This window comes from Anas acuta, chromosome Z, assembly GCF_963932015.1.
Source record: "Anas acuta chromosome Z, bAnaAcu1.1, whole genome shotgun sequence".
Taxonomy (NCBI): domain Eukaryota; kingdom Metazoa; phylum Chordata; class Aves; order Anseriformes; family Anatidae; genus Anas; species Anas acuta.
This window is the reverse complement of record NC_089017.1, coordinates 54,259,027-54,280,617: the sequence shown is the minus strand read 5'-3', so window position 1 is coordinate 54,280,617 and position 21,591 is coordinate 54,259,027. Positions and strand designations below refer to the sequence as shown.

General features: G+C 36.1%; 1 protein-coding gene across 1 annotated transcript in view; it reads left to right on the top strand.

Moving 5' to 3' along the window:
* Window positions 1-17,427, top strand: part of FBXL17 (F-box and leucine rich repeat protein 17) — a 307,609-nt gene extending 290,182 nt beyond the window's left edge. The window contains exons 8-9 of the mRNA XM_068666661.1: window positions 46-188; window positions 15,427-17,427. Of these exons, the coding sequence (XP_068522762.1) occupies window positions 46-188; window positions 15,427-15,564 (281 nt within the window). The 3' untranslated portion in view covers window positions 15,565-17,427. The remainder of the gene's footprint in view (window positions 1-45; window positions 189-15,426) is intronic.
* Window positions 17,428-21,591: the final 4,164 nt, after the last annotated feature.

Below are 21,591 nucleotides of genomic sequence, written 5' to 3'. Positions count from 1 at the left end.
ATATAACTGAGCTTACCATTTCTCATGTTTTTAATATTTTTACAGCTCTGATAGCCATTGGACGATACAGCATGACAATAGAGACCGTGGATGTTGGATGGTGCAAAGAAATCACAGACCATGGAGCCACCCAAATTGCACAAAGCAGCAAGTCTCTCAGATATTTAGGGCTGATGAGATGCGATCAGGTAAGCAACATTTGCATGAACTGGTACCTGCTTCAGAGCAAGTGTGAGAGAGTGAGTGTTGGGGTGTGTGTATGCAAAAGAAAGAGGTGGAAAGATTTGTATTTTCCTGTGCAAATAGGATTGGCATTCACTAGTGTGGTAACTCTTCTAGTACACTGTGTTCATATATTTCACTAAAATGTATCTAGAGAACTAAAAAGAGCATTATAAATTTTTGCTGACATAGATTTTCAAAATACACCCACAAGCAACACCTACAACCTCAGATACTCACACAAGTTTTATGCAAAATCTGCCCTCTGAGAGTTTAGAATATTTTTGGCTAGCAGTGATTGGTATGTCATGTCATAACTGTGATAGACTGCTTTGTTTTAAAAAAAGAAAGAAAAAAGATAGAATACAATACTAAAAATACCACAGTGCTACCTCCAGAGTGATTTTCTGTAAGTCTGTGTTCTTGTTCGTATGCAATGGTTTTGAAAACACACAGGGAGGGATTTGGGATGCTGGAAACACCGATTTTTTTAAGAATATAGCTTTCACACTTGGAATGTATTAGGAATGCCTACAAGTTAATTTCTCTTCATAATTAAAAAAAAAAGAAAAGTATATCAGTTTGTAGTTTTGTAATTTAAAGGAATTGAATGTAAGTGATAACTGTTCTCCTCAGCTGAGAGACAGGAATGACAACTATGTCATGTTAAAATTTTGAAGCCTTTGGGAAAAAAAGAGATGCAGGATTAGACTGTGTTAGAGGTAATGAATTGCACATCAGGAAGTCCTCACTCAAAATGTCAATTTGGTGGGATTGCCAGAAAAGTAGGAACAGTGTGAGGATAGACAGATCTAACTCAATCATGTCTCCCTTATTTTCAGAGACCCAATTAAAACATTTATTCTGTATCTATATGGATATATTTATAGTAATGTTCGAGTGTACTGAATTCATATCTTTTAAACTGAAGCTTTACCCTCCTGTTTTAGCATCAGTAGAAGCCCTCAAGTAATGTTAAGAATGATAGCAGAGAATTTCATTAGCAACAAAAACTCTCTCTGCCTTTTTCTTTTCAGTACTGTACTGTGTTGTTACTCATCTCAGAATAAACATGCAGAAAAAAAAAAAAAAAAAGGTTTTGTTCTAGTTTTATTCAAAATCACAGAGTGTGTTTATAGGCTTCAGGAATCATGTCTCAGTTCAGAGATGAGAGAGAAAGATGTCTGGGAGCAGAGCAAAAATAGCTAAGATCTACTGGAGGTTCAGTCTCTGGTCTCAAATCTGAAAATACACCTGCAGGAGTTGTTTCTTATTCAGCCATCATGTAGCAAAATTCAGAGTCCACCTTCTGATTATCCTCATGAGCATACATGTATCTCTCAGGCATGCAAATTTCTAGCTGGATACAACCTGAACAAACACATTTTTTATTCTAAGATGCTTCCTGCTCAAAACCATTACCTTGCATCCTTTGCAATGTGTTAAAGAAGACACTTAAAACGAACAAACATGCAAACAAAACAGTATTACAACTGGCAATGAATAATAATTTCCAGGTCAGTTGCAAAGTTAGAAATAGGATTTTGCAAACCCAGCTTTAGAAAGTTTCTACTGCAAGGGGAGGTTTAGCACTTTAGAAGAATTGCTCTGTCTACTGAAGCTGACTCCAGTTAATCTCCTAAACTTGAGTGTTTTATAAGAGCCAATAGAAGAAAAGAGTGTGTGAGTCTCTTTGATGGATTGTGCTAAGATTATGTACTTAGAGAATGTTCAAAGGGTTACTTGACCTTGGGAATTAGATCTGACCCTGAATCACCTGATCAATTTTACATATATTTATTTGTGGATTTAGCTAATGTTGAACAATCAACAAGGATCTAATAAGTGCAATAATTTTATCCTGCCTTCTGCTGCTATAGAAAATCAATGACCTTGATGCTGAAAACAAGTTTTACCACCTCATCAGTTAAACTTTATGTACTACAGTCTGTATTTCTCTAATTGCTGGTTAATGCTTTCCTAGTTCTTTACAAAGGATTGTGCACCGTCTTTTGTGTTGTTAAAGTCAACTGCTAAAAGGAAAATAATATTTTCTGAGAAAGCTTCTGGGCAGATAAGAAAAGCAACGTTGATCCTGCATGCCCACACATGTGTGCATTTGTATGCACACACACATGTGCATGTGTGCATGCATATGTGTATTTGAAGTATGGTGGCTAAAATTTGCTAAGATGTGAGCAAATGCTCTTAAAGCATTGTAGTATTAGGGCACCACTGGGAAACATTTTCTTGCTTGTGAAGCCTTGATGGGAAATATAGCTCCACAGACAGAAAGAAGTAAGTATCCTTGACTTGAGAGTTTTTGGCAGCTGGAAGATGCCAGCTCCCTTTTTCCACTGCAAATGAACAGAGAAATTACTGAAGAAAATCATGTCTTCAACTGTCTCTCCCCAGTATCATGCAGAACTAATTTTTTCCAATGGCTGCTCTATTAAATTAAAAATGTCAGTGTCCGGCACATCATTAAAGGGAATTCTTGGGTGGTGCAGAAGGGTCTATTTGCATGTGCTGTTGACTGAAATTCTTGCCTTTGGACTGTTGCCAGCTTGCAGTAAAGAGGGTTAGACTTGGCCCCTGTAGCCAACCTTGCTTTTCTAAGGCACTGACTGTGACACTGGTGCCAGGTAGCATTTGTGCCTTTCTAAGAATTCCCAGGCATCGGAGGGGAAGTACTTAAACAGAGTTACATAAGGAACATATGTAAGTAGACTTCAAATGGTTACCACTAAAATACTCTTTATGACCCAGGCTCTGTGGAATTTCTTTGATATGCAGTTGACATAAATTACAGGCGTCAAGGGTCCTCCCAAGAAAGATCAGAGAGGCTGCAAGCCTGGGCAAAGGCAGGCTCTGTTTTATGCCATTGATTATCTAAGTGCCTTCAGGCAATGGGTTTCAGTAGATGCAGAGCATTATTGATCCACACCATGAAAATAATCAAATTATTCATTTCTCATCAAACTGCTGTTGCCATGACCTTTCTTTTTATCATGTTCCCTGCCATCTAACATGCACACCACAGGAGCAATATGCTCTTTGCCTTAAAATAAATGTCGTTCTGTTTAGAAGTCTCATAAAAACGTTTTACCATGAGATCATCATAATGAGGGCATATATTTAAGTTGGAATTTTCTAATAAGCATTTTTAAAACTATTTTTGCTACGTTTAATGTTACTAAGTAGCAACATAGTCACTATTTATAAATCAAATACAGAGAAAATCAATAATTGGTGAATGCTGAAAGTTTTTCAGAACTAGGCATATTAGAATTTTGTTTTACAAGATGTAGATAGAAAATCAAAATATTCTTTTCGATGTAAAAACACTAAAGGCGAGGTTAGTGAGAAAATGTCTCTCTTTTTAAATTTTCCTTAGCACTTGTCAAATTTGGCTCTCCTTGCACTGTGCAGCAGTAGTGTCTGAGCCACGAAGAGAGCTCTGAATGCACTGATGCTGCTGGGGCAGTGCAGGGCAGCATGGATGCTCAGGCATGTGTCCCAGTGGCAGGCTGATTGCCAAGGCCCGGCATGTTGTCCAGGAAAATTAGCGCTCATGAGATCCTGTCATACAGATGTGGTGGTGTAACTTGCTACTTGCATTTCTATGACCAGCTCAGGTAGTGCTAGCTCTGTGATCTCTCCAGGCTCCTGCGCTGTACTGCATAGGTGTAGTGAGACAAGTCCCATTCATTTTCAGTAACAGGTAGAGTTCTGAGAGCCTGTGGTCCAGACATCCAAAGGTATTTAGGTGCTTAGAAGGCAGACCCTACATGTTTTTGAGTCCCTGTGTTTTGGACAGTGCAGTTCCCAGTTGCCTACAAGCATACATCAGCACACTCAAAACCAGCAAGGCCCCTTGTCCCTTCTGGTTGTTTTCATGGACACTCACCAGCCGTGCTGCATCCCTGGCAGAGACCTATCTATTAGGACATATGCTGCTTCCCAGTCAGAGCACAGACCTCTGTGCTGTCTCCTGATGCACATCATTCTCCATTTTCTGGGAGAATACCAGGAACTATCTGGAAATATGTATTTCTATGTCTGCTTATGTGTGGGTGTGTGTGTACAGGCACCTAGCTGCACTTGGGGCTGCACGAGTTACCTGTTTCATAAAAACTAAATGATGTGGTTCTGATTATCTGCTTCTTCTGAAAGCAGTAAGAGAGCAGTTGATTGCAGCCTAGGCAGGATATTTTAGAGTTTTGCAATTGGAAAAGGCGTAAAGGCCGTGGCATTTCTGTTTGGCACTCCCATGGGCGCTGGCATGCCATGACATTCCCAGGTCCCTGACACTGCCCCTTCCTGCTACTGAGGCAGCATGAGTGGCCACGGCTCCCACCCTCCCAGCAGTGAGGAGAACTGCTGGCTGTGGGCTCTAACGGCGCCCCAGGGCCCCGCTCTGTGTTCAGCAGGGGCGAGAGGGAGCTCGGGCTCCTCATCTCCCCGACTGCTGAGACAGGCAGAGGGCTGGCTGCAGAGTGTGGGGTGGTATTCAATTCACTCAGCTCAGTCTCCCGCAGCAGACACCATGACTGTCCATTCTTCAAACCAAATTTGAATTGTATCTCTATTTTTGTCACAGCTTTTCAAAGCGTATACTTCAAAGTATTGCTTTTCCTTTCTATATGAAATTGATAAACAATGATATTTTCTTTATGTCCCCAAAATGGTTTCTCACACACACATACAAGTGATAGTTTACATACTTTGAGAGGGCAGTTACAAGGTGCTTACTTTTCTCCTACAGAAACTGACATCAGGACTTTTAAGAGCCATGTGAGCAATCCTACGGCATAAAATAATGTCCCACATCTGATTCACAATTGGAAATCCAGATGTTTCAACCTTCTTTTTCTGAACATTTTGTACATTCCTACTCCTAAACTGACCTAGATCATATTTATTGCACCACTGTAGTTACTTATCTGTTCCCAATTGTTGCATTTTTCATATTTCTAAAATATATCAGAGAGAGCAATGTTTTCTGTGCTACTAATAGCTAGAACTCATTTTAAAGATCTCTTTGAAGCACTTCTTTATTGTGCTTTCACAACATTCCTTTCACAACATCCAACATTAAATAATGGCAATTTGAACTCTTCACCTTTATGGAAAATGGCTGGATATCACCTAGGAAATTGTGGCTAAAAACATGATCTGTTTCTCTGGCTTATAGCTCGCTTGGCTGGTTGAACAATGTGTCAGAATAATCAGAATAATCTTCCCATGTTGTTTGCAACTTTTCTCACACAGATTTTCATATTTTGATATCCTTTTACTATAGCTGTGGTGCTATTTGCAATGGTTATCAGCCATTCTACCACTTAAATGCAGGAGACATTTCTTGAGAAGATATGCAGAAAAAAAGACACTGAAAAACAAAGGCCTGCAAAATTTGACATTCACAGCTACATGTGAATGAAATGAAGTGAGTCTGACAAAGTTGGTTGTGAATGGATACACAATGTCAGTTAATAAATCATCACAGCCTTTATTCCTTGCATTATTATTTTTTTTATTTTTTTTTAGAAATTCAGTTTGCATTAATTCATGAAAATACATCTGAAAGTCTGCAGCTTATTCCAGATGACTTTCTCAGATCAACTGTAGCATATATTTCTTATTAGAGTTTTACTGAGATTTCAGAGTGCAGAATTTGATTGGCAATACAACTTTCAAATAAAATCCGCAATATTTTATATTACAATGAAGAAGGAAGATGGATGGCCCCCAAACATAAAAATAGTTCATAAAAAATTCATTTGAATCTTCAGATTTTTAGATATTCAATAGATTTTTTAAAGTAATTTGTCACTTCATCCTTCAACAAAGTCTGTTTTAGAAACATTTGTAAAAGTATACTTTGTACAAACTGCAAATCATTAGTCTGACTGGGATGCAGCTCCCCTTGTGTATGAGGAAATACTAGCTCATGAAAAAAAATATCAACTCAGGACAAAAAGATTTTTCTGTTTCGAATATATATATATATATATATATATATGTATTAGTAAGCATGACTTTTGACATTTTTACCCTTCATCCACAAACTTTTAATTTAAGTTTGTAACTGAAGTAAGTGAAAGGAGACAAGATCTTAGGTGCATCTTTATGTTTCAAGTACATTTTTGAGCCAAACTGTTCTTAATCAGCATGGGAACAGCACAACTTGGCTATGGCTTGTTTTAATATAATTGGTACAGCTATTTTAAATTACTATTTACCTTCTGTCTTCAGAAATGCTAACAACTCTTAGCCTGATCAAAAACCCTGAGAAACTGCTACCAGTTCATCTTTTATATTTTTAAGGGTTATATTTTGAGATTTGAAATTATTATTTTGTGATATTGAGGTCTGAAAATATCCGTCTGAAAATGTCCTTCCCTATAAAAAAAATTATATAGCATTTTTTTCTTTAAATAATTATAATTTGTTAAAAGGTCTTTGCTGCATAAAATAAAGAGTACTCTGATTTCTATATTTTTTTATTTATAGTGTAGGAGATACCAATGTATATATAACTAATTAAGATTTTAGATTCATAAAATCTTTGAATACTATTCAATACCAGAAGCTAGTTATCCTTGCTTACACACAATAGAAGAAAAATAACATTTAGAATCATGGAATCATAGAATATCCCAAGTTGGAAGGGACCTACCAGGATCATTGAGTCCAACTCCTCAAAAATCAGGCCAGATGCCAGACAGCATTGTCCAAACGCTTCTTGAACTCCAGCAGCTTGGTGCTGTGACCACCACCCTGGGGAGCCTGTCCTAGTGCCCAACCAGCCCCTGGGTGCAGACCCTTTCCCTAACCCCCAGCCTGACCCTCCCCTGTCCCAGCTCCATGCCGTCCCCTCAGGTCCTGTCACTGTCCCCAGAGAGCAGAGCTCAGCGCCTGCCCCTCCGCTCCCCTGGTGAGGGAGCTGCAGGCCGCCATGAGGCCTCCCCTCAGCCTTCTCTGCTCGGGGCTGAACAAACAAACCAAGGGACCTCAGCCGCTCCTCATGCATCTTGGCCTTCAGACTCTTTGCCATCTTTGTTTCCCCCTTTTGGATGCTCTTTAATGGTTTTATGTCCTTCTTATAATCTTATAATGTGGTGCCCAAACCTGCCCATAGTACTCAGGGTGAGGCCGCACCAGCACAGAGCAGAGTGGGACAATCCCTTCCCTCAGCCAGCTAGCAGTACCTTGCTTGATGCACCCCAGAGTACATCTGGTTTATTTCTCTTTGGTTTTCAATACATCAATTTTAATACAATGGTTTTTAAAGACAGAACTTTTTTTTTCTTCCTAGTTAACTAGAATAACAGACCCATTATGTGTGTGAATGAAAGCATCTGCTAAAATACAAAAAAGGATTCTTTATACAAATTTCATGTTTTTGTACTTATAGGTCAACTCTTTCCTTACCAAAATATTTTACCTCCTAGGCTGATAGTTCAGCAACAAATCTGTGGCAGTAGGCTGAAGATGGAATCTTCCTGAGCTAATCAGTCCATCCTTACTGTTATAAACTAAAAAAACTGAACACATCATACTGCAATAAAAGGATGGGGCCTCAGGTACTGATCACTGGTTCAAAATCATGATATCACCAACCATTAAGGAAAAGCACAATGTGAAGTAGTCAGAATGTTTATGATTTTAATAATAATAATAATGTTTTCTTTTCAGAAGCATTGTCCCCAGAAACTTCAAATCATTTTTGCCAGCTGGCAAAATTTGGGAATGTTATCTCTGTTAATATTACAGGTCCCCATTTTGATAAGTGTTAAAATAATGTGCTCAAATTATTGTTAACGTAGCAGAGTAAGAAGGAAAATATCAGATGCTACTAATTCAATAGATAGAAAGTAATCTGAAAGAATATTTATCACTATGTAAATAAACACTGTCATTTCCTTCTGTATGATTCTTTATTAACTGCAATTTTTATAAGTACGAACAAAGCAAAGCATGGAGTGTCATCATAAATTTGAAATAATTATAATACTGGTAATAATTTTACCTTGTAAAATTGTATAGCTGTAGCCTAGAAGTTCATCTGATTAAAATGAACAGAATTAGCAAGCCAACCAAACAGACAAAGTAACAGCTCTTTCAGAATGGTTTCTTTGATATAATAGAAAAGTAAGTCCTCACAGTAAGCAAAGAGAATTGAGACTGAAAATCTTTATCACTTAAACAACTTTAATATTCAGTAATGTGGTGGCAGTAATGATTAGCACAGCAAGATCTGAGACTCTGGCTCTTCTAGAAAACTACACAAAACTACACAGACATGAAATGAATTGTATTGTCAGTTTGCAGTAACGCTTTCCTCCCTGTGACTGCAGCAAGGACTGGCAGTTTGAGGCAATAGCTTTCACCTGTGTAAACAACCACAGCAAAGAATCTCATCCCTCTAAGACCATACCTTTCTGTCAAGATTTAAGCAAAGAACTATAAAGGAGGTATATTTCACAAGAAACCTTGCTATGTTTTCTGAAATCCTTCCAGAAGTGCTACCATTAAATACTAGGCAGTTTGTCCGTTCCATTTGTTTCATTTCACAACATAGAAATGATTACAGATATTTCTGCTTGCCTTCTTCCCCTTTTCCAAATGTAAGTAGAAAAGAAATTGCTGGCTTAACACAATTAAGTTGTTGAATGTCATGATAATAGTAGTACATCAGTATTTGTGGGGGAAAAAAATAATAATATATATATACTTGTCAATTTCATTATTTATAAATCCACAAATAATATGGCTGTATGTGTGTGTTTATGTACTTTTTTTTTTTTTCATTTTTTAACAACAGCATTCATTAAGTCAAAATACTTTTTTGTTGTTGTTGAAATTGTAGGGGATTTTATTTGGACTATAGGATATTGTGCTAATATCAGTAGTGGTGTTATTTTATTAAAGTCCTAAACAAAGGCTCTGCCCCTGGGCATAAGGGCAGTCATTGAAACTCTGTGGAATATGTCTGCCTTAGCTGATCAAGTGCACTTCACACAAAACGTTTCCAGAAATCTTTAATTTTGTTATGGCTACAGGCAACAGTTATAATTGGGCCACCTGAGAATAAAATTCATTCAACTATTAGCAGAAAAAAAAATCAAACATTTGTTATTAAGTGCACTTTTATAAGACACTGACTTGAGAAAACAAACTATTTCTTACGGAAGAGGAAGTGTATATAAAAATATGTTTCTTAATATCTCCAGGTGTGAATATTTTGGATTTTATTGTTGAAACATTTTAAACAATGGAACATAAAATGTACCCAAAATCCATCATTATGGGTGCACACAATGACTACAGAATCATTTATTTGTCCACTACATGCAAATGGGTTTTCAAGTAATACTACCATACATATATTGAAACAGAATGGCACACAAATTTCAGTACCCATAATCCTGCAACCACCCCATAAGCAAAAATTTCAGTAACATGATTAGAAAACCCTTTTAAACACATGAAAGTTTACATAAATGAAAACACCTGCTTTGTCCTAAGGAAAGTGCCTCATGATGTTATGAAAGAGCTAAGTTAGATACTATGCAGAGATTGTTTCAGCAGTCCATACCTGTGAGATGTAACAGGCAACAGAAGAACATAGCCAAGTTTTCCTAACAAGTTTTAATAATGCATTTTTGTATTAGTAGTTTTGCAGTATTATTTTTTGTTTGTTTGTTTCTGCAGGGGGGAGGGGGGGGACACAGGCGGACTGTATGTGATCCTGTTTTTTTGTTTGTTTGTTTTAATTATTATTAAATGATGTGGCTGTTTATTGATTTCACTTACTAACTTGGAATGGAGAAAATTTTTTCTTCTGAATTATCAAGTGAATTGGATGTTACCCTGGAGCTTTTCCTAATGTAGAAAGCCTTTTAGATTAATGTTGAATACTGTAGAGCAACACAAAAGATTCAGTTCAGGTGATGACCCTACTCCCACTTTTCAGTATTACCCTGAGTGACACAACACCCTTCATGGGAACAAACTTCTTGGGAAGTTTTAGTAGCTTTAGAACTGAATTCTGTGACTGCACTTTCTACTTTGGAAGAGTTTCTGAGTTCCAGGCAGTCCTACAACTCTTGTTAGCAGTGTAATAAAGGAGTTCCCCCAGTAAAAAACAAAAGTTTTTAAAGCCCCTGTATTTGCCACTTAGTATTCCAATACAAGACATTTCTTGGTCATGATACCAACTTTTAGCCAGTTAGCTGAAAGTAATTAGAGAAGTTCTGCATAGGAAAATTCCTTAAATCTCTGCTTGTCTTATTCATTTATGAATGAAGCTGGCACTCTCATTAAAAAGAAATGTCTAGTTCAACCAATGGTTTCAATTGTAATCCCTAATTTATTTTAACAAGATTAGGAAAACTTGACTCCCTTGAATTTAATCAGATCTGTCCTGGGAACATAATGGAAGTAAAATGCAAAGAAAAATAGACCCTAGTCCTAAACAATTCCCGCTAGGATGATTTGAAGTCTTCAGAAAATTTTTATTTTCTGTTCTAGAAACGAACGAAAATAATGCTGAAGTTGTTACTGAAGCTGTCGAATGACATAGCACATTTAAAAGCAAAACCTAAATATTATCTAGTTACTATTTATGTTTGCAGTTTAAATTTTGACATGAGAACTCAGGGAGGATGCCATAAAAGAAATTACAGTGGTCCATAGCAGATATCAGTGATGTACTAAATCAATAAATGCTAGCAATCACATCAGGTGAGTTAATTTAGCATACTGGATCAAAAAATTGAGTATTTTTCTGTGAGTAGCTTATTAATTGAAAACTGTAGTTTCGTTAGACACTGAACCTGAAAAATCATGAACCTGAAAAATCAACACATAAATGCCAATTAGTTCCTTCTGGGAAAAACATTTACAGACTAGAGGTGTTTTTTTCAACTTTCCTGATGTTGATCATTTTAGTTAAAAGGGAGAAGGAGTTATGGACACTGGTTTCCCAGTCTTACCCACATTAGTAAGACATTACCCACATTAGTGGGTAAGTCTCACTAGAGTGAGACTGTTTTGAGCTTGTTGAAGAACTACTCTCGCAACCCTTTTGTGGATGTTCTTCTACTTCATATGGACTAAATACTCTTCATGTTCCTCATTCACAGATGAATTCCTAATTATCTCATACAGAAATACTCTTTTTTTGCTAGTGCAAATAATATGTAAGTGTTCTGTGCATATCCACACTATCATCATAAGAAGAAATGAAGGACATCCCACCTAGATAACATTTCTTTATCACAAACCCAAATGTACTGTCTTGGGATATATGGGTTTTGTGAAGATTCTTTAATCAAAAAGGACTCAAAATCATGATTTCTAGGTAACTGCTCCAATTGGATTAAGAGGGGATGATATCACTTGATCCTGACAGTTTCTGTAACCTATCTTCTCCTTTGCTTTTATGAATCAGCTCTTTCTGTGGCCTGGAATAATTTTTTGTCAGTCAGGAAAGAAAAAAAAAAAAGTTTCAAACAGAACTTCATTGCTGTTTTGTATTTTCTGTTTGATGACCATATTCACACCGAGCTAATAGTTTGACTCTTAATAGTAAGGACTGCATTCTTTCAGTATGTGTTAAAATGTAATTGAAAGACTATTCAAATGCAGATGAATGCAGATGAATGATTATGTATTATGTGATCTAACTAGTTTATGTTTAGCCAGTAGTCTTCCTTTTGACAACTCAAAACAAAAAAGAAAGTCCTGTGGAAGAAAAATAAAACATTTTAAAGGGTATTAAGATGTGAAGATTTTTATTTTTCATTCAGTGAACAAGACTGTTTAAACTGAGAAGGAAAAATTGCTGTTTATGTAATTAATTTATATAGGGAATGACATTCAGTGCTTTTGTCTTATCACCATTCAGACTGCTTCTAAACAATGAGACAGAAGCTTCTGTTCTAATGGTTAGACATAAGACTTCTTTGCATCTTAATCCTACCATTAGGAGAACTGATGAGAAGGGTACAATGGGAGTTGACTCAGATGTTATATATCTATTTTATTCATTAACAAGGACCAAATTTTTATTGACTTCTCTACTTTTCTGCTTTTTAGATAGTGTAGTTTTAGTCTAATAGTACAGAAAACATAAAATACTAAAAATTTTACGCTCTTTTAGTGATTGATCTGATTTCCTGATGGTAAAAGAAGCTATCAAAATATGCTGGTAGGGAATATATATTGTGGCTTAACTGTCTGCATTTGTTTCTCATCCTGCATCCCACTGCCAAATAGGATCTTTTTTAACCCTTTTCTGTTGCGTGGTCTTTTACTGAATTTATTTTCTCCAGAATAATTTTTCACTATTCACTTTTTTTCTTCGGATTTAAAATATTTACATTTTACAAAAGGTTACATATGTTTGATCTCCATTTATCACGGATATTTTTTTCATGGAGAATTTTTCAAATGACAGATTTGTAGTTACTTTGCTGTTCAATACCACTTGAATTGTTGCTTAGGATCAAACTAACAAATTTAAAAGTTCTTATGGTATTTCACCAAAAAATGCAGAAAACCTTCTACTGTTTGGGTTTTGATCATAAAATATCTGACATTGTTATAAAGTCATTTCTGCAGTGGTTTTGCCTATCCTCTGCATGCTTATGTTTATTTTTTAACTGCATTTGGCACTCAATATCAAAAGTGTATTTCTCTTCTTTAGTAAAGTAGTAATTAGTAATAACTGCATTAAATATTATTTATACAGTAATAATTGCATTTATTTATTTATTTGTAAACTATAATGGCTAGTGCTGAATGGTTTACCATGGATTTCGTCATAGATTTTGAGACTAAAAGACAACACTGTATCATCATCTGTCTTCCTGAGCATTATGGGCCATCCTATTTCACTTAAATTAGCCCTGCACTAAATACATTATATCTAGCTAGAGTATTGCTTCTGTAAATGTGTTCAGTCTTTGGTAAGAGATATCAGGACATGGAGGATCCATGGCTTTCTCTGATCATTACCTCTCTTCTGGTGTTTGAATGTCCTTCTCATAACAAATTTGCCTTATTTGTTTCTTGTAACAGAAAATCTTCTAATGATATTGCATCAGTTAGCTGTCTAAAAACATAATATTCATGCTATTCTAACAAATAAGACCTACCAAGTGTGTGTTGAAGCATAACAGCCTCTATTTACTGCTAGTATTAGCAGAGACCTAGTAGATGAACAGTATCTCTTATTTAAGTTTCCCATTAAGAATAAGCAGCTGTCTGTGGTAAGCATCTTCATTCTGGCTGGTTAACCATTAAGAGAAGTTTCTGGTAATATGATAGATTCTGCCATGGCTCTCTGAGCCACAAATTTAAAGAAAAGAACTTTTGACTATTTTTGAATAGGCAAATAGTAGCAAATACAGCTTAGGGGATTCTTCTCTTCCAAGCAATATTCTGTGAAGTGTTGCTGACAGTTTGAAAATATGTATGTATTCAGCTGTAAATATCAGATATTTCGGAGGACTCGTGCTATGTCTGATTTCATTTTGATTCATTAAAAGTCACTTCTTGTTTATCAGCACTGGAAGATGTTTCTGTAATGTAGTAATTTGCCAAAAGAGTACAGTGTGTGTTATAAAGGAAAGTTAAACCAGTTTTCTATCCAAGTCAGTCTCAGCTAGATGAAACTTCCAATGAAGATTGAGTGTTTCTATTATCAAAGCAGAAGAACTGGATATTAAACCTTTCATTTATCCCTGTCATTGAGTGCAATCACTGCTCAGAAGGATGCACTCCTTGTTATCTTTTAAGGACAAAAATATTATTAGATATTGTGGTCACTGTGCTTTAAAATATTATTCCCAAGATGGATCTTTGTAATGGTAGTAAATATTCTAGTACAGTTTTTTACTTTTGGCCTTGAATGTGGGACACAGTGGGGAAAAAAGCAACAAGCGATATCTGTTGTACATGCTACTGATCTAGGCTGTTTAGTATTTAATTGTAGTATTGATGTATTTTAAAATGTCCAAGCATACAGCAAGGATTTTAAAGAGAACTACCTAGAAGTTATAGTTCTTCAGTTAATCTTTCATTTATCTAAAGGATGAAGGAAGCTGTCTAGTTCTGTGATATGAACTGCAATCAGCTTAAAAATAATTGACAAATTAATCCCTTAACAGTGCTGCAATTGTAAAGGTGTTAGGTTTAGCTAGGCTTGTCTGACTGCCTTGTCTAATCAAGAATAAAGGTGCTACCTTTGATGTTTAAGATTTAGGAGGGACATCCCTGACCTGACAAGCTTGTATATTTTAATTATTGATCCCCTTATTTCTGCCCACAAAACCCTTTGTGTAGTGCTAGCCTTACACTAAAAGGCTAAAGTAATACCTTCTACCTGTGAGATATACAAAGACGTGCAGGACTTTGAATATTCAGAGAAGTTGACCTACATTACCAATTGATATACCCGCAATATAGAATAGCCTGCATTTTTTCTCCTTGTCATATTATCTCCTATTTATTATTGCAGCCACTCTAAGAGCCACTATACAGTGCAAGTTCATTTCAGTAGTGCTGATTGTGGACCTTCTACTTAGTATGTGCAAAAATGCTATAATTCTACCATAAATTAGACGTAATTGATAGATGTAATCAATTTTCATTTTCCAAAACCAAGAAAAGCTTAGATTCCAATCCTATGTCTGCTTGAGTAAGCTGGAATGAGTGTGCTTACACTTAAAGATGAAGAAATCTGGGCAGTGCATTGTTAAACAATATAGCTTTTCTTTGAGTAATTATGTTTTGTGCTCCAGGGCAAACCAGCTTGGTCCAGCATGGAATTAAATTAGGTTGATAGATTATTAAACACTGTTGCTTTTTTTTTTTTTTTTTAAACAAAGATATTTTCAAATGGGGATATTTTGTCTTTTTTTTTTGCTTTCAATCAAAAATGATCAAACGGTATGTACTAGAATGTTATATAAAATTTCTCCTTTTAATATGAAATTGAACTCTTTTTTTCTTCCTTAATAGAGCATCACATTGTGTACATTTGTGGTAAGTGCAGCCTATTGTATCAGCGGACAGTCCAATCCTGCAAGTCCTCCCAGGAGTCCGGAGCTTGATTATTTATTTAGCTTGCATAACATTGTTGTTTTCATTCTCTTTTTGCCCATCATGGATTCTTTTCTTCAACTGCAGGTGAATGAAGCCACAGTGGAGCAGCTAGTGCAGCAGTATCCACATATAACCTTCAGTACTGTGCTACAGGATTGCAAGAGGACATTGGAACGGGCTTATCAAATGGGATGGACACCCAATATGTCTACTGCCTCTTAACCTCCTACACCAACACGACAGTTCCACCACCCTGCTGCGTTCAGTAGATCTAATGGGACTGCAGGGGGTTCACAACCTTTCATTGTGATGTGTACAATGAACGCAATATACATGTAATTGTGAGTTTACAGAGGTTGCAGTAAAACAGAAAAAGCTGTACACTGACTTTGATGTACTGTACAACTAAGTACTGCTATTGAAACAAAATTTTAGAAATGCATCATATCTTTTTGTTTGCATAAAAGATATAAATGTCTTTGGCAGATTTCTTGAAGTGGATTCCTACTAGTTTTATGGGTAGCTTGAGTTATAAAAGATATTAAGCTTGTTTTCTTCTGTTTACTTTACTTTGCCTTGGTCATGTGCGTTTCCTTTGATTTTTAGTTGGCAACTCAGTGCTAGCACCAGTGTAGATGATCAGCAGAGGACTACGCTGAAACTGGGAGCTAAACTTGATGCATCTTATTTACTAAAGCTACTCCATGAATCTTAAGATGCATAGTGTAGATGAAAATCTACAAAGAATTGTGATTGTCTTACAGACTTTTTGATAATTTTACAAGTCATTATTTTGAACAGAAATCTTATAAATGATGACAATGACTGAATGGATATTTAAAGGACAATCATACTTCTTTTATTTCTTTCACTTCATAGAAATGATATCTTCTTTCATTTTTTTTTGTTTTGTTTAAAATGGTCACATAGTAGATGCTGTACAGATTTCCAAATCTTTTCATGTTGCAATTTTTGCAATGCTTAACCTCAGACTGAAAACCAGTTCCCACTATATAGTCAAGCAGGAATTGAATACACAAACAATCAGAAATAAGTTAACAGACAATGTTTAAGTATCTGACTGAGAAAAAAAAAAAATGTTGTTTTTTGTTTGTTTGTTTTTAAGTGAGTTTGTCTGCTCTGACTATGCTGTTTTATTGCTGAACTGGGCAATTCAGATGAATGGTTAGAAACCAATAAGGGGATTCCTCTCATTTCATGTGTGGTTGTTATTTTACAACAAATCTTACAATGCAAGGAATGCTTACCTCGATAAAAGCCTCTAAACATAAGGCCTACTGTAGGTATTATTTTGTAGGACCAGATGCTTTATAATACAGTGTAAGCAAAAAGAATACCAACAGTAAATACATAAAAAGGTTAATTTTCTGTGTGTCACATTGCATTCTGAGGAGTAAGTTTTGACAAGGGGATAGTGAAAATAAAGATATTGCAGCTTCAATTTGAAGTTGCATTAACGTTTAAAGTATTACCATTTGGTTAAGAATGTTTTTATGTGTATAACACTGGATATTTGTTCTTCAAAGGTAACAGCATTTTAATCCAAGGTATGAAATGCTTAAGCTTCAGTTGAAGAGTTGCTGTTATTGTAAAAATGTTTTGCTAATCCAGAAAGTTTGATGCAGCGTAACCTAGAGAGCTTGTTTAGTATGGCTGTATAACTCTGTAAAACTGTATGTTGATTTCCATGGCATAATTTTTTACAACAGAAACGTCAACTCACAGTAATTCCAGTGAGAGTGTTGAATGTTTTCTTCTTAGACTTTTCAAAATGGGGATGAACTAATTTCTTTTGAAAAATATATAGTAAAGTTTTTGCTTTAAATATGGTAAATACATGTGAACATGTGTAATGCTGGGCTTTCTATTTACTCCAAAATGGCAACAAATATTTTCAGAATAAAGCCAATTAATTATATTGCAGATATAGTACAGAATCTTAGTCATTTTTCCTTTAATGTCTTTTTATGAGTGCATTAAAACTATTCACACAATTTGTAAGTTTCTATTTTTCCGTGAAACTTTTAACCTTGCAATGGGTTGCAATAAAAGAAGAAAGAAAAATGTTATGTCTTTTGTTTATCTTTGCTACTAACAGAAAGACTGAAGTCTCAGTCTTGAATATACTGAACTCATCTGGACATGGTCTTCAGCAAACTGGTCCAAGCTGGCCCAGTCATAAATGACAGTGATCTAGATGAGCTCCAGCAATCTTTTCCAGTCTCAAATACTCTGTAATTCTATTTAAATTTATGTATATATTACAGACCTAGAGCAAGTAGGACATCTTATTTCACTTCTGCCGTTAAGTCACTTCCAGTAGTTTTGCATTTGACTGGCTATTCATCTGTCTCTTATTTTTCTGAACTAATTAATCTTTATAGATCTCAGTGTAGCTAATTAATTTCCATGGATCTTACCATTAACATCTTTTAAAACTTTATGTGGTATAAAACTTCTACACATAAATATGTCATAAAATCATAGAATATCCTGAGTTGGAAGGAACCCACAAGGATCATTGAATCCAACTCCTGGCACCACACAGGTCCACCCAAAAATTCAGAGCATATGACTAAGAGCATATCCAAACGCTTCTTAAACTCCAACAGGCTCAATGCCATGGCCACGTACCCAGGGAGCCTGTTCCAGCACGCCACCACCCTCTCAGTGAAGAACCTTTTCCTGATACACAGCCTGACCTTCCCCTGTCACAGCTTGACTCCATGTCCTTCTAACTGCGCTGTTGCCACAGACATCTTGTTCATTTCCTTATAACTAATCAACGTTTCTTAAATAGTTTGATAAAGATAAATAACAATGTTACATGCCTTTAATTTTTGAAATGTTATTTAGGGGAAATGCTATTTACAGAGAAAGAAAAGCTACTGCCCCTTGTAAAAGGAAAAATTACCCATTTTCTTTCACTCAAAATTTACAGTGGATTCAAAAACCCACGGGCAACTTCCATGCTGGATTTCTTAGGCTGCAACAGTCCTGCTTTACCAATAGTGTCTCTTTTCCTTCAATATCTTAGTGGGAACCTGCCATTAAGGTAGGGATGCAGTGACTCAGCATTTGCCTTATCAAAGCTGGGGGCTTGTTCAACCTGCAGACAATGATGTTAAGGGAAACTCTAAGTGTTTTCTTAACTAAGAAGTAGGTGGCTATAGAAGAAAATGAGGCACTTTGGACCTGCACAAGAGGCAATGATTACAAGATGTAGAAAGGAAAATTTTCATTAGACACGCACACACACACAAAAAAAAAAAAAAAAAAAAAAAAAAAAAAAAAAAAAAAAGCCTTACTGTGAGTGAAGGTGGTCCAATACTGAAATGGGTTCAGGTTGCCTGGAGAGATGTGGATGTGCAATCTCCATCCTTGGAGGTACTCAAACCTGGCTGAACAAGGCCTTGAGCAACCTCTCTAGCTTTGAAGTTGGCCCTACTTGAGCAGGGGCTTGTATTAGGTGACTTTGGATCACCTGAGCCATTGTGTGGTTATATTCTGTGATTCTAGACATAAATTGCATCCTGGGCCCTTCATCACCCAACTAGCCTCTGTTCTGAAAATGTAGTCACAGTTTCTCTCTCCCTCATAAATGGGACACCCAAATCCAGACTGCTGTGGGCTCTGCAAACACCAGAAATATGGACCCTTCACAAGGAGTTTATAGTCTTTGCAGGATTTTCAGACAGATAACCTTGTATGCTTCAAACTCTCAGGATAACAATTTATTTTCAATCATTCACTCTTCTAAATCCAGATATAATTCTCTTTTAATCCCACTCAAATCGTTCACTTGGTGGTCACTCTAAACACCTCTCGCCACTTCAAAGGTGATGTGGGGGAAGCTTCCTTATGCAATTTATCCCAGCAGGGGAAACAAAATACAACAGTATTTTTCATTCAGAATCAAGTTCACTCAGCACAGGCTCCTGGATGAGTGAAGTCTAGTGAATTGCCAAGTCCAAACCTCCTTCTCAGCAAGTGTTCCTCACAGCACTAGGCAGCTTCTTCTCTTTGAGCACAAAGTGAATTTCTCTGAAAAGTACCACAGTATTTTGGTACTCTGAAAAGTACCCAAGGAAGAACGGAGCCCTTGAAGGCTATTGATGGCCATTCCCAGCACCATTGCCTAAAGGTCGTCTGTGCTACTCCTACTACAACTGACTCTGCTTAACTCAGCCATGACCCCAGAACCCCACTGGGCTCACTGTCAGAAAACATTTCGTTCCCTTTTGGTCCACCAGAAGAATTGGTCCACCAGAAGAATTTGGTCCACCAGAAGAATTAACAGTTTCCTAGAGCTGTTAAACTTGCTAATTTGCACAGCCGTGTTTTCAGAAAATAGTATTTAATAAAATCCATTTTGATTTGCTCATAATCCCATTTGAATGAGACAATAGCAAGAGTAAGAATAATTAACAAACAGTATTTTTTTTCAGGCTCTAAGCTGGCTTCAACATGAGCTTGCTGATGTCCACAGATTTCCAAGAAATAACTGACCTTCCTGATATTCAATACAGATGTGATGTCTATAGGAACAAAATCAAAAAAAAAAAAAAGGCAGCAGGTCACATACACAGTGTGACCTATCAAAACATAGCAGAGGCACAAAGCAAGCTTTTCAGGAGGCTTACAGGGCCCTCTTCAGGCAATATGATCTTGAACAAGAAAAGGGGAAGGACTACATCTTACAGAAAAATGCATTGCAAATTAAGAATTGTGAAAGCATATGTAAAAATACTATGATATTGTCTGATCTTGTAAATTTTAATTTATTTTTTTTAATTGGGTGAGGGTTTATGCTGCTCAGTTAAGAAACTTTGCAATACATTAACAGAGAGTGACTTTAATGATGATCCCTTTAGAGATCCCAATAAAATAAGGTTGTTCAAACCAATGATACTTTTTTCATCCTGTAGCTGCTTTTCTAACATCTTCTCCAGAAGTGTTCACAATACTGGCTGTATGACTTGAGATTTTATCTGAAGTTCTGCAAAATATACAAGTAGAGTTACCAAACTGATTTTTCAAAGTACAGACACAACTGGGAGATGCTTTACATATCTTGATCATGTAGTGTCTCATAAATTGGCACCACTTAAAAGATTCAGTATGGGATAGAAAAAAATGTTTTGTGAGAGTTTTTGTATTTTGCTCATCTTGGTGGGTACTTGTTTTGTGTGGCTTCTTGTTTTTGGTTCGTTTCATCTTTTTTGTCCATTTGGTTTTGTTTTGTTTTCCCCTGAAAGGATATAGAAAGTATTAGCTGATGGATTCCTTGTCTTCTCCCCTTGCTCTTCTTATCCTGCCTTTTTTTTTTTTTTTTTTTTTTTTTTTTGGAGTTGCAGGATGTTTTGTTTCATTTGCTTGTTTGTTTTGTCTTTTATCCTGTGGTTATTAAATGCAGAAATGAAGAATAAACATATTATGACTGTCAAATAAAAATGCTGAGGTTATGAATTCATGTGGCAGTACCCATATATGATAGTGTTATGTAAAATTTTAACAAATGTAGGCACTTGCAAATTTACTTCTTTTTTGATTTCAATGGTTACAGAAGCCTGCAGACCCTTAAAATGACAATTGAGTCATGGGATGACAGAAAATATTAGCTGTTGCATTTACCATATCGGTAACATATTTTACACAAACGTACATCTGAAATATAAACATGCATCGGTATTGCACTTGATCTTGAGATTTCAGAATATGATGCAAATTGTTTAAAATAAGGGCTCTTTTTTTTTTTTTTTTTAATTTGGATAAGGTTTGGTAGGTTCAGTTACTACTGTTTTGCTCTTCCCTTCCCTCTCCCTCAGTTTATGTGGATGGATTGATCACAGTGCATTTATTTTTATTGAGAAGTATGTTAAAAAATTGCATTCGATTTGGTTTTCAGATTGGAGGGGGGAAATTGGAAAGAGCTCATACTCACTGAGATCTTGTATCAAGTTTGCAAGCAAAAAAAAAAACCAACAAACAAAATGAGCCCAACTTTCAGGTTAGCAATGAAACCTGCATTAGTTGAATTGTGTGTTTGTTTGTTTGTTTTCCAGTTTTTCCTGAAACATTGTAAACAGCTCCACTTGTTAAATAATCTGTAATTCTGCTAGGGAAAGACATAGACATTTAACTGTGGAAGTCTATCAAAATTAAGCTAAGGACTTACTGGTAAATATTTGCTTAAGCTCCCAAATCCTTGTAATCTCCTATGCTTCA